The sequence below is a fragment of the Aristolochia californica genome, unplaced genomic scaffold, assembly GCF_029961685.1.
Source record: "Aristolochia californica isolate CCGP_79_NKW_82.1479 unplaced genomic scaffold, dmAriCali1.0.hap1 SCAF_9, whole genome shotgun sequence".
NCBI lineage: Eukaryota > Viridiplantae > Streptophyta > Magnoliopsida > Piperales > Aristolochiaceae > Aristolochia > Aristolochia californica.
This window is the reverse complement of record NW_027182290.1, coordinates 33,394,242-33,407,018: the sequence shown is the minus strand read 5'-3', so window position 1 is coordinate 33,407,018 and position 12,777 is coordinate 33,394,242. Positions and strand designations below refer to the sequence as shown.

Below are 12,777 nucleotides of genomic sequence, written 5' to 3'. Positions count from 1 at the left end.
CCGACTGCTGTATTTGCTCACATTTTGGTTTTTGTGTCTGCTTGATGTTTGACCCCTTATACTTCGTTGGAACATACGTTCGAACGGTTCGTCGCCCCTTTCATCTTTCACTTCCGTTTCCCTTTCCAATAGTCTTCACTCAGAAATTAGGGTATATAGTTCATCGACCAGGGCTGTAGGAATCGGTTACATCGTCCAGAAACGTCGAAACCCTATCTTAACAATGGAAGAACCTAAGAGAAAACGAGGCCGAAAAGCCGACAAAACCGTGGCAGACACCATGGATTACCAATTAAGCAAGCCTGGGCCCACTTCTTCTCCCATGGATGACTCCGAGGAAGCTGAAATTGCTGAAACTGAAGCTGCCACATCCCGCCGCCGCCGCGGCAGGCCTCGCAAGTCCCCGGTTATTATTGGGCAACGCAAGGAAAATGGAACCTCGCCGCGTCGCAGTTCTCGTCTCGTGGATCATAACAGGGATGGTGCTGTGGCAGTGGTGGACCTGGAGCCGCCACCGCAATGGGTAAACGTAGTCAAGGTGGTTCCTTCTATGGATGCTGTAGTGAAGGTGTTTTGCGTGCATACCGAACCGAATTTCTCGTTGCCGTGGCAGCGGAAGAGACAGTATAGTTCGAGTAGTAGCGGTTTCATTATTGGCGGGAGAAGGGTTCTGACGAATGCCCATTCGGTAGAACATTACACTCAGGTTAAATTGAAGAAGCGTGGGTCAGACACCAAATACTTGGCCACTGTGCTTGCTATTGGAACCGAATGTGATATCGGTAAGGACAATGGTGTTTAATGCCATACGCGCTAATTACTTTACCATGCTTTCTCCCTGCTTTGTGGATCATTTCATTCTTGGTATGTTTGTTCATTTCTGTTGAAGTGAAGATTAAGTTAGATATTCTGGCGCCACTAAATGCTAGAGCTATTTAATTCCATACGCGCTAATTACTTTACCATGCTTTCTCCCTGCTTTGTGGACATTGGCCATCGTATGTATGGATAAAAACCTCCCTAATGTACTGTTTAACTGTAACTAGTATTGCCAACACATCTTTGTTATACGCTTATAGCATGAAGTGTTACAGGTTTTGTTCTTGGTGGAGCTTGGGAAGGAGAACTGAGGGCCAATGTTTTCTTTTCATTAGGTTTTTTCCCACAAGTTGTATTTACTTCTTTGTTACTACCAACTGCTAATGCAAAAAATTAATCTCTTAAGGAAGAATATTGGACTCAAAGAGCTTATATGTGGACTATCAGCCTTTCTGTGATATTTAATCATATAATGTGCTTATGTAACTGATGTCTCTGTGGTGGCACTAAGCATGACGTTCTCTCCGATTCTCCTTCTGAAAACGATCCATCCTCAATTTTCGCATGTTCAACTTCTACCAGATTCGGCTAAAATCGTGTTTGTTTATTTTAGTTCTTATGAATAAAGGCTTACTTGTGAATTTTTTGTGATGGCATAGCAATGCTGACGGTTAAAGATGATGAATTTTGGGAAGGAGTTTCTCCTGTGGAGTTTGGATCTCTGCCAGCTCTCCAAGATGCAGTCACTGTTGTTGGCTACCCAATTGGGGGGGATACTATCTCCGTGACTAGTGGCGTAGTCTCTCGCATGGAAATCTTATCATATGTCCATGGCTCTACAGAACTCTTGGGACTGCAGGTTCTTGAACGAGAATACTATTGTTCCCCACTGTATATTAGCTTGGAGTTTATGTTACTTTCAGGATTTTTACCTATAATTTTTCTAATTCCTCTTGATTAAGAGCTGGTTTTGCAGATAGATGCAGCTATAAATTCAGGCAATTCTGGTGGGCCTGCATTCAATGATAAAGGAAATTGTGTGGGTATAGCGTTTCAATCACTTAAACACGAAGATGTGGAAAACGTAGGGTATGTGATACCAACGCCCGTGATTACACACTTCATTCAGGACTATGAAAAGTCAGGAGAATATACAGGTAGTCTCAAAATCGAAGGCTCTCTCTCTCTCTCTCTCTCTCTCTCTCTCTCTCTCTACATATTCTGGTTAACGACACATTATAGCGCTTCTACATTTGTTCTTAATTTTATATCTTATTTTCCTTATTCAATCTTAACATATGTTATTAGGTGGAATACTTATTTGGTCCTTTTATCTAATTTCTTAGGATTTCCGATACTTGGAGTTGAATGGCAGAAAATGGAAAATCCTGATTTGCGAAAGGCAATGGGGATGGCACCTGACCAGAAAGGTGTTCGTATTAGAAGAATTGAGCCTACCTCTCCAGAATTCCAATTTCTGAAGCCTTCAGATATTATCCTTAGTTTTGACGGAATTGATATTGCCAATGATGGAACAGGTAAGCAATTTCAAGTATGTGGATTGGGAAAGCTTTTTATTGATCTTGGTGTTTTCTCATAGTCTCTGCTCAACATTATTTTCATGCAATATGCATTTTATTAAGTTACTAGGAAAATATTATTATATTTTTGAATGTTGACACCCTTACTTATGATGAAGCTTGAACTCAGGTCCTCATGCTGGAAACATCCCAGCAAGACTTGAACAAGGACTTCACACTAGAAACCCCTCATTTGAGACTTGAATCCAGGACCTTACTCAGAAAGCTGTTACATGTTACCTGAAAAAAGTTGATATGCCTTTTATTTGTAAAAGTGGGTTACTTTTTATTCACTATTAGTCTTAGGTCATTTTAATTGTTTTTTTTTTTTTTTTTTTTTTGAACAGCTATCTGAAATTGTATCTTGGTAGAAGTGTTCTTCTGATTTTTGTTGCCTCACACCTGCCTTTCTGAGATGTGGTGTTTTAATCTTTTCTTCCTTCCCCTTAATCTTCTTCTGTTTGTAATTCCTGCATAGCTTTTACTGGTTCCTTGTCTATGGGTTTTCCTTTTTTTGGGGGGGGTGAGAAAGTGGAAGATCTTATTAACAAGTGAAAGAACACGATAAGGCCACCAAGCGGGCCAGGTGCACAATCTAGGACATTTCATTTTCTTTGCATTGGTTTAAAGAACTAGTGCTCAGAAATTCAAACTTTTTGAAGTTTTTGTTGCTCTTTGATTTGGAATGATAAGGTGGTGAAGGATTGACGATTTGAAGTCAAAGAAGCTATTGCAAAGAGCAGCAAAAGGAAAATAGTCCATCACCTCTTTCATTAGCCAAGGTTATGGTCTGAAACATTGTCCCTGATTGATCAACTTACAAGATAATGACCTTATTACCCTTCTACTAAGATCGTTAATTAGACAAAGTAAAATGACTAAGTTACCCTCCACGTAGTAGAGCTCTAATACAGAATCTTAAGTACAGGTTTGCCCTTATTTTCTTCTCTCAAATCTCCCCCTCAAGTTGGAGCATTGATATCGTGCATGCTTAGCTTGTTTCACATATTAGTTAACTTCTTCTTTGGAAGAGCTTTGGTGAAGGGAGTCTCAATCTTGCTTGATAGAAATGCATCTTTGATAAAATGACAGTTTATCTCTATATGTTTAGTCCTTTCATGGAATACAGGATTATTAGCTATAAATTTAGCAACTTGATTATCGCAAAACATCTTCATGGGCTTTTCAGTCTTAAAGCCAAACTTAGCCATAAGATGTTTCAACTACATCAACTCACATGCAATGTGTGCCATAGCATGGTACTCGGCTTTTGCACTTGACGTAGCTACAACATTGTTCTTATTTCTTTTCCAAGTAACTAGATTGCCACCGACAAAGGTGCAATATCCACTAGTTGACCTTTGATCAAGTTTAGATCCTGCATAATCTGCATCTGAGTACCAAAAAAGTCAAGATGGTCATAAGCTACATAGTGAAATTCTTTTCGTGGAGAACTTTTAAGATACTTCAAAATAAGCACTACTACATCATAATGAACTCATTTAAGTTCTTTCATGAATTGGCCAACAACTCTTAACTACAAAAGATATGTTTGGACGTGTAACAGTAGCATACAATAAAATCTGGTCAAGTTATACTTCTTCATGATGCTATCTTAGTAAGAAAGCACGAAAGCCAACAAGCGAATAAGGCGAAGCAAGCCAAAAAGTGCTCTAGCCATAGACTATGAAAAGGCATGCGCCCTTGCAGTTGCAATGCCCAAATTGCTACAAGGTGCTTCAGGCTCTATTGCGTTAAGGGGTCCTGTGGCTATCTTTCAATTTCAAACTTTCCATACTATGTTAATTATGACTAAAATCCACATTAGTTTCTACAGGTTTTGCTTCGTATAGCCCAGTTTGTTGTCAGAGACTGGTGATGTACGTTTTTTGCAAAAGAACCACTCCTTCGGAATTTTGTGCAACTTCTTTCCCCAAAAAGTATCTGAATGATATTTAATGGTATAAACCAGAGGTGGGCATTGGGTCGGGTTTTACGGGGAATCCAACCTGACCCCACCCGAAAGCGGTTTGGGTTTCTAATTTCACTCCGCGGGTTAGGGATGGGGTGGGGAAAAAAACCTGTCGGGTTTCGGGTTGGGGATGGGTTTTCCCAGACCCGATCCAAACCTGACCCACAAACGAGACATAGATATAAAACGGGGTTGAGATGGGTCGAGTTTATGGGAATGAGGCGGGTTTAAGTCAGGTTTACGGGAATGGGGCAGGGACAGGGTTACAAGGATGGTGATCGGGTTTCGGGGGTCAAGGATCGGGTTCGGGTTTGGGTTTGGGTTTTGGTAAACCCAACCCCAACCTGATCTGACCCATGCCCACGCATGGTATATATCCATTTGCATCCCACAAGATTAATTCCAGGCCGACAATCACAAAGTTCCTATGTCTTACAAGACTTAGTGTCATCCATTTCCTCTTGCATAGCACTGATGCGCTACTGATTTCGTTTAAACTTCTGATAGGATTTAGGAAGAACAGAACAAGACAACAAAGAAGCGAAGTGCTTGTAAGAAGAAGAACAATGATCAAAAGATAAAAATTTCAAAGTAGAATGGTAAGTGCAAGTTCTTACCCTTTTCTAGATAGCTATGTGAAGATCATCATCAACAGACATCGGTTGTGGAGGATCTTCAAGCAACTCAAATGATGGAGGAGAGTCAAGGAAACTACGATTGTCTACACCAATCTCATCCTACTATTGATCCACATTCTTCTTCCTTCTTTTGTATACCGGTACAGGATTTGGTGTTGGTACTGCCTGGAAAGGTGGCAAAGACTTGACGAGAATAGGAATAGGAAGAGGAGGAGAAAGGTCAAGTTACCATCAGCACCATTAGAGAAGTAATCACTATACTCGAAAAGGTGACATCAACTGAGATATATTGTTGCTTATTTATGGGGTTCAATAAATTTATACCCTTTTTGGACACGAGTAACCGACAAAAAAAACACCTAATTGCACAAGGACATAGTTTATCTTGACTAGGCTTAAGAACATGAACAAAGCAAGCACAACTAGATATTTCTAGGCAAGAGAGAAAAAAGGCTTGTCAGGGCATAACACTTTCATGGGAATGTCTCTCGAAGAACACTCGAGGGGACCCTATTGGTTAAATAACAAGCTATAAGAACCGCATCACCACAATACAATTTAGGAACTTTCATCTGAAATAATAATGAACACACAACATCCAGTAAGTCATTCTTCTTTTGTTTTACCACTCTATTTTGTAGAGGAGTGTATACAAGATGTTTGGTGAATAATACCAGGAGAAGCAGAAAAAGATTGAAATTGAGCACTTAAGAATTTTCCAGCATTATCAGAATGCAATACATGAATAACAAAAGAAAACTGAATTTTATTTCATTATAAAATTGTTGGAATACATCAAAGACCTCTAACCTGTCCTTTAAAAGGAATAACCAAGTTACTCTAGTGAAATCATCTACAGATGTTACAAAATCACTGACGTACAAATCATGAATCACTAAGTTCACACAAATTGGACCACAAACATTAGAATAGACTAAAGCAAATGGAGACAAACTCCTTTTATTCTCTCTAAATCGGAAAGAGCTCCTATCATGCTTGCCAAGTTGGCAAGCCTCACACTCAAACATAGCTTCAAATCTCAACGAAGGAAAAGTATGATGCAGCTCAAACATAGCTTCAAATCTCAACGAAGGAAAAGTATGATGCAGCTTGGCTAGAGATGGATGACCGAGACACAAGCTCCACTGCTGAAAGGAAGAGTCAATCTTCAAAGCTTGCCATGCCGATCTTCTACTCCATCCAAGTAATATAACCCATCACATTCAGTGTCGACTAATGATCTTCCTTATCTAAAGGTCCTGAAGCACACATGGATGGAGAAAAGGTTACCTAACAATTCAATAATTTAGTCAATTTACTCATTGATAAAAGACTTATGGGAAGCCTTGGGACATATGGAACAGACTTTACTGATAAAGAAGAATTTACATCAACTACTCCTTGACCACAAACTTTGGACTCAGACCCATCAACAAGTAAAACCCACCCAATAGACTTAATATTAAACCATGAGAGAATAATTTGGGGCTACCTGTCGTGTGCGTTGACGTGGGAGATGCTACGAGAGAGACCTCTTTGAGTAAGGGTAGCACTTGTTGATTGCATGCTTCCAGACTGAACGAGCTGCTGGAATAGTTTATTCAAGTCAGCTTTACTTACTGGTACCAATGCTGAATCTTGATTGTCCTAATTGGGGTGCCACTATCATGTGTCACTTGATTTGCCCACTTTGGTTTACCAAGTTTTTCCAACATTTCTAAGACATGTGATTGATCCTTCCATAGAGGATGCAGGGTACTCTTTCAACACAACCTCTACCATATCCTCCCCTTTGATTTCGGCCTTGTCCTTGTTGGCGTACACCACACCCTCTCCCTAATTGGTTATTAGAGACATTTAAGGCAGCCAAGTTATCTTTCTTCAGTGGGAGATAGCCTTCAAGTTCTGCTCTCAAGAGACTAGCACAAATATCTTCAAAGGTCTGCAAAGAAGGGTTAGCCAATAATTGTTTTCGGACTCCACCAAATTCTAGTCTAAACCCTTTCAATAAGCTTTCACCTTGCAATTCTTCTCACTGCAATTCCAATGTTTTCTGATCAAGGACCAGTGGATGATACAAAAGAAGCTCCTATGACACACTTTCCTCCTTGCTGATATACTCTGTTGACGACTTATTGTTTTGTTGCAAGGTAAAGGCCTTGAGGTGTGCAGTGAGAAACAAAAAAATAAAGGGCTTGCTCTGTCTCCATAATGTTGAGACGTGCAATTTCTTCCTAAGGGCATTAAGTTATTAAGTTATTTCACAAAAAAAAAAACAAAAAGACCTAATCTCTCTGCCAGGTCTTGTGGCAATTGTTGCTCCTCTTCCCTCTTCCTCTCTCCTCTTACTTTAATTACCTTCATATTTTTCTCCTACACATAAATCTTCAGCTTTTACATGACCCAATTGCTACTGGGCTCTGGTGGCTTGTTTTTAACCTTTTCAACTATAATTTTTGCCTGCCCGCTTCTTTTCAAGAATTAATTCCTCAGGTGCCTTCCAAGATTTGGGCACTCAATGTGGAAGATTTTCTGTACCCTGGTTTCTTGGACTTTATGGAAAGGAACTCATGGGTGTACTCGAGTAAAACCTCCTTTATTGTGAAACTCATTAAAAGCTTATGAATGCTTGTGTGTCTTGCTTGTATACCCAAAAGCATTTTCAAATTATCTATGGTGCTATTCTTTGCTGTGACTGGCTCTCCTCATCACTTGCACATCAATGTAAACCTCCACTCACCACCCCAAACCAAAGGATTCATCAATCTCAACTTTGATGACAATTCTGGGCAATCTGTGATTTGCTGGTTGTGGAGTGTTCAGAAGCTCTGACTGTGAGGTAGTTTGGGCACAATAGATTCCAATGAAGTTGAAATTAGATCCGTGCTTACTGGTCTTAAAAGTTAGTCAAAAATCACTTATAAGGGTAGTTTGGTCATTTCTTATAATTGTGAGTTTGTCATAAAGGTTGGAGTACGTTAGGCATCATAATATAAGTCTATGTTTCAAATTTCATTTAATTCTTAGTTGTATGTAGGAAGTTTTGAGGGATATTCTAATGAGAGGTAATTGTGTCCTTTTGTATTTTTTTTCACTTAAGTGAATTAATAAAAGAGGAGGGCTCAAATTCTGAGCCCTCAACATGAGTGCAGCCTTCTTGTTGCTTTCCCTCTCTCTTTCCTCTTTCTTTTCTCTCCTTCTTCTTTTCCAACTTCAATCTTACGTTTTACAGTTATCTAGCAGCATTTTTCTCATGAACAGTTGCTTGTTGAAGGTGCCAGAATCCAAGCATAACTCCATGGCATTTCAGCTCTATCGTAGATAAAAATTGGACCTTTCCTATTGTATCTATGTTGCCTGTTTTGATGTATTAAGATCTGCCATTGGTTTGTCTGATAAGCTTGCTGAGGAGGGGTCCTCTCTCGTACATTTCGTTGGGAATGTAGCTACCTTCTCTTAGCTGTTGTATACATTTTCTTTAATGAATCTTTTCATCCTTTAAAAAAGCTAATGAGTCAAACCAACTTTTAGGAAGAGGGATAGAGATAAATTGCTCTATAAGCTCTTTGAAAGATGCCAGAAAACGAACCAAAGTCCAAGTCTGTTAAAGAAAAAACCCAAGGCTGTCTTGGTATTGACAAAGAACTAGAATATGATCAATTGGTTCATCAAGCTATCGCAAGGGCTGAAATATTACTGCTAATGTTCACTTCTCTTCTCCTCAACCTGTTCCAAATTAATACTTTTCTTCTTAGCACATCCATATGAAAATGAGAGCTTTAGTGTCCCCCTGTGCCACTTATTCTGAATAATATTTTTAAAACTTGTCGTAAAATAGGAAATTCATGTCTCTTTAAAATGAGTTTCTTTCTTTCTTCTTCTCTCATAAACGTGAGAGATTTTTGGGTAATCTCTTGTCCTTACATATTCTTCAGCTAGATCTTCTACATTAGTATGTGCTACATCACCCCCCAAGTCTTTAAGCCAGCAATGTAAAATGAGTTTGGCTAGAGTTGAAATTAAGTCTTAGATATAAAATGATGCTACAAAATATCAGATACGGTTGTTTTGAGCATGAAAAATCTAATTTTGTTGTTGGTACTAGGTTTTGTCTTTGTCTGGAAGATGCTGTCTAGATTTACTTACTTCATTAGTTTTGAAAAAAAATCCATGTTAGTCTAGAATGTTACTGTTCTGCTCCTCGATGATGTTCCAAATGATCATGAACACTAAGATCTACCAAAATGATCTGTAGGAGGAAAGGTGCTTGCTTATCTGCTAACAAAGACTGTGTCAGCTTGGTAAAGTAAGAAAACCTGTAACAAACTTGGTTGATGGTTGATCTTTGGGCAGCATATTCTGTACTACCTTCATTTCTGAACTTTGATCTGCACTTAATGTTTCTATTCACATGGTACAGTATGTAACCAAAACCTCTCATTTGAAACAAAATTTCAAAGGTGAAATGCACTTAATCTGGTTTCATTATTGTGTTGTTGTTTCCTATATTTATGTGAATATTTTTTCTAATTTTGATTATATGGTGCCTTTTCAGTTCCCTTTAGGCATGGGGAGCGTATTGGATTTAGCTACCTTGTTTCTCAAAAATACACCGGGGAAAATGCTGTGGTTAAAGTCCTCCGAGATTCAAATATTCATGAATTTAATGTAAAACTTTCTACACACAAACGACTAATTCCTGCCCATATTAAAGGCAAGCCTCCTTCATATTATATCATTGCAGGATTTGTCTTTACAGCTATATCTGTCCCGTACCTTCGTTCTGAGGTGAGTTAACCTTCTGTACAGGTGACCAATTAGGATTGGCTGTATAAAGAATCTCTGTTTAGCTATCTATGTTCCAAATTGTTTTTCATTTTCTTGCCTAGAACCAACCATTTCTTTTGTCCTTCAGTATGGCAAGGATTATGAATATGATGCACCTGTTAAGTTGTTGGACAAGCACTTGCATGCTATGGCACAGTCAGAAGATGAACAGCTTGTTGTGGTTTCACAGGTTTGTCTCTCTTTTACCCTCTCTATTACTTATCCTATTGGTTGCTCTAATTTCAATATTCTTTTGTGTTTTTGTACCTTTAGGTGCTTGTTGCAGATATTAATATTGGTTACGAGGACATTGTTAACACTCAGGTCAGTACATTCCAGCAAGTGGTTTTATTGCATTCAATTATTTCATGCTTTTTTTTAGTTCTTCTGGTTGCTTAATTTGGCAATACCTCTTTCTTCTTTAGGTACTTGCTTTCAATGGTAAACCTGTCAAGAATCTGAAGAGCCTGGCAAATATGGTAGAGAACTGCGATGATGAATTTTTGAAGTTTGAGTTGGATTATCAACAGGTCTCTCTCTCTCTCTTTCTCTTTCTCTCTGCCACATGAGTACTTCCAGAAAAAAAATGCATGATTTGGAGGGTTTTAGCATTGGGCTTAATAGTGACACTTTTTTCCCTTCACAAGGAACGGCTTCAAAAGCTTTTGGGGGGAAAAATGACCTTCAAATGGAAAGATGAATACTGTTGTGAAAAGAAAATGTATGAATTTCAACATGAAAAGAAATTATATTCGGTAGGAGCAAAAGTCATATTGTGTCTTAGGTTTAATTAAGATATTCCCTTTATTGATAGATCCTCTCAGTGGTTGTCAGAACATCAGACATCTATCAAAATCATCTTACATTCTTGTTCATGTGGCAATGATATACGCTCATAAGCTCCATTGAGCATCCCGTTATCGAGTGATTAGCATCCTTGACTTTTAGAAGTTACAGAAGTCAGAAATATTGCCTTTAATTAAATGTAATCCATGGGGTACAGAATGTTACAGATTTTAAATTAATAACATCTAGTAATTGCTTTTTATAACATTTAGGGCCTGTTTGGAACCCACAAAAAGAAAAGAAAAGAAAAGAAAATGGGAGAGAAATGTATTTTCTGTTGTTTAGCTGTAGAGAATCATTGAGAGAAAAGAAAATAAGAGAGAAAATTACTTTCTCACTTAGTTAATAAATTTTCTCTCACAAAATGATGGAATCTGGAGAGAAAAGAAAAAAAATAGAAACTTGAGAAAATTTTAATCATCAAAATTTTAAAATATTACTATTTTTTTTATTTTTCATTTTACATGTGTATCCACTAGAGAAACTATATTTTTCTTCCATTTTCTCTCTCATTTTCCATGGGTGTTTAAACAAGAGAAAATAGACATCTTTTCCTTTCTTTCCACTTTCTGTGTTCCAAACACAACCTTAGCATTGTCTATCAGTGATTTTGGATGGTCGGCAATCTATGATGTTATTATATGTTATATGAAAGCTTAACACATGGGCATTCTTTGTACTGTCTTAAGGTTACTTTATAATTGCTTTGGCCATTTATTTACTCTTTATTGTAAGAAACTCACTTCCTGCATCTACAGCTAGTTGTCCTACAAATGAAGACCGCTAAGGCTGCTACTCTGGATATTCTTGCAACGCATTGCATACCTTCAGCTATATCAGATGATCTGAGGACATGACTTTGCAGATATATTGAAAGGAACACTTGAATTGGCAGCATGATCAATGCTACGAGGAAGATACTTGAGCTCTCCAACTGGTTGGGTTTCTTTTTGCAGAATCCTGAGAATGCTAGAGCTTAATTGCTTGGAAGCTGCAAGATGAGTGGGGACCTACCCACTTACACTATAATAGGCAAAATACAAGAGAGTCAAAGTGGGAAATCAATCCCCTGTCATTGCCTCAGCGATCTTTGGATGTTAATGAGTTAGTGCAGCGGACATGCTTATTTCAGCTTTTTTTTTTTTTTTTTTTTTTTTTTTGTAGGTAGACGTTTCCTAAAAAGAGATATAATATGTCTGATATTGTCCAATTAGTAGGAATTACGATCAAAGTTGAAGGACCATTTTGATGGTGAGACTTAACTAACACGTCGGGAGGATATACAATTTTTAGTACCAAATCAAGTCTTTCTGTGTTTGTTTTTGCTAGAGTATATTCATTGTATATTTGTTTCATCAAAAAACTGTTTTGTCTTCTCGAATCTGGGTTGATCGATAATCCCAGGGCCGGTTAGACATCATCCACCAGCAACATTTCTTTCACCAAAACAGTAGAAATGAGCGGTTCCTTTAGGTTCTCCCACTAGCTTACAACCTTCGCCTGTTCCTTCTCAGTGTAACAGAAGGGTGGATGATGGTTCATTCCTGTTGTGGGGATAGGGGTTGGGGAAGTTTTGCCAGAAGGAGCCCCCTCCCTCTCTCGTTTGCTGGATTAAGGTACACCCTATGTTTCCCTCTTTGAAAACGTGTAAGAAATCATCTCTTATTGTTAATGATATTTTTATAAATAGAAATAAATCACTTTAAGGTGGTAACGGTATCACCCCAATTGCAACCCCTTACACATATACACCACCACCACTATCACAACCAAACAATATACAAATATAAACAGTAAATATTTTTTTTATATTTAAAAATTTATAATAACATAAAAGTTTTTTTTTTTTTTTTTGTTGAATCATAGTTTTAGCAGTTGAAACTAACTAAACAGCTTTCCAGGTGGATGATTTTATCATTCGATGAAACTAACCACCACTATCATTCGATGAAGCAAATCTTTTTGCAAAGTCTGGAGTTCAGATAAGTGTGACCGGCTGCCCTGAATTCCTAGCATTGCAGTGGCGCAGGAGGTGCTTTGCTTGGCAATAACTACAAGCTCAAATAATGACGTGCTTTCCCACATTTTTAATAAT

General features: G+C 38.2%; 1 protein-coding gene across 1 annotated transcript; it reads left to right on the top strand.

The window, feature by feature from the left end:
• Positions 1-61: 61 nt before the first annotated feature.
• Positions 62-11,972, top strand: LOC137940481 (protease Do-like 9). Its single transcript, XM_068785574.1, has 9 exons — positions 62-782; positions 1,479-1,678; positions 1,796-1,976; positions 2,166-2,357; positions 9,565-9,797; positions 9,925-10,026; positions 10,110-10,160; positions 10,262-10,366; positions 11,441-11,972. The coding sequence occupies exons 1-9, from the start codon at positions 224-226 to the stop codon at positions 11,537-11,539; spliced, it is 1,722 nt and encodes a 573-aa protein (XP_068641675.1). The 5' UTR covers positions 62-223; the 3' UTR covers positions 11,540-11,972.
• Positions 11,973-12,777: the final 805 nt, after the last annotated feature.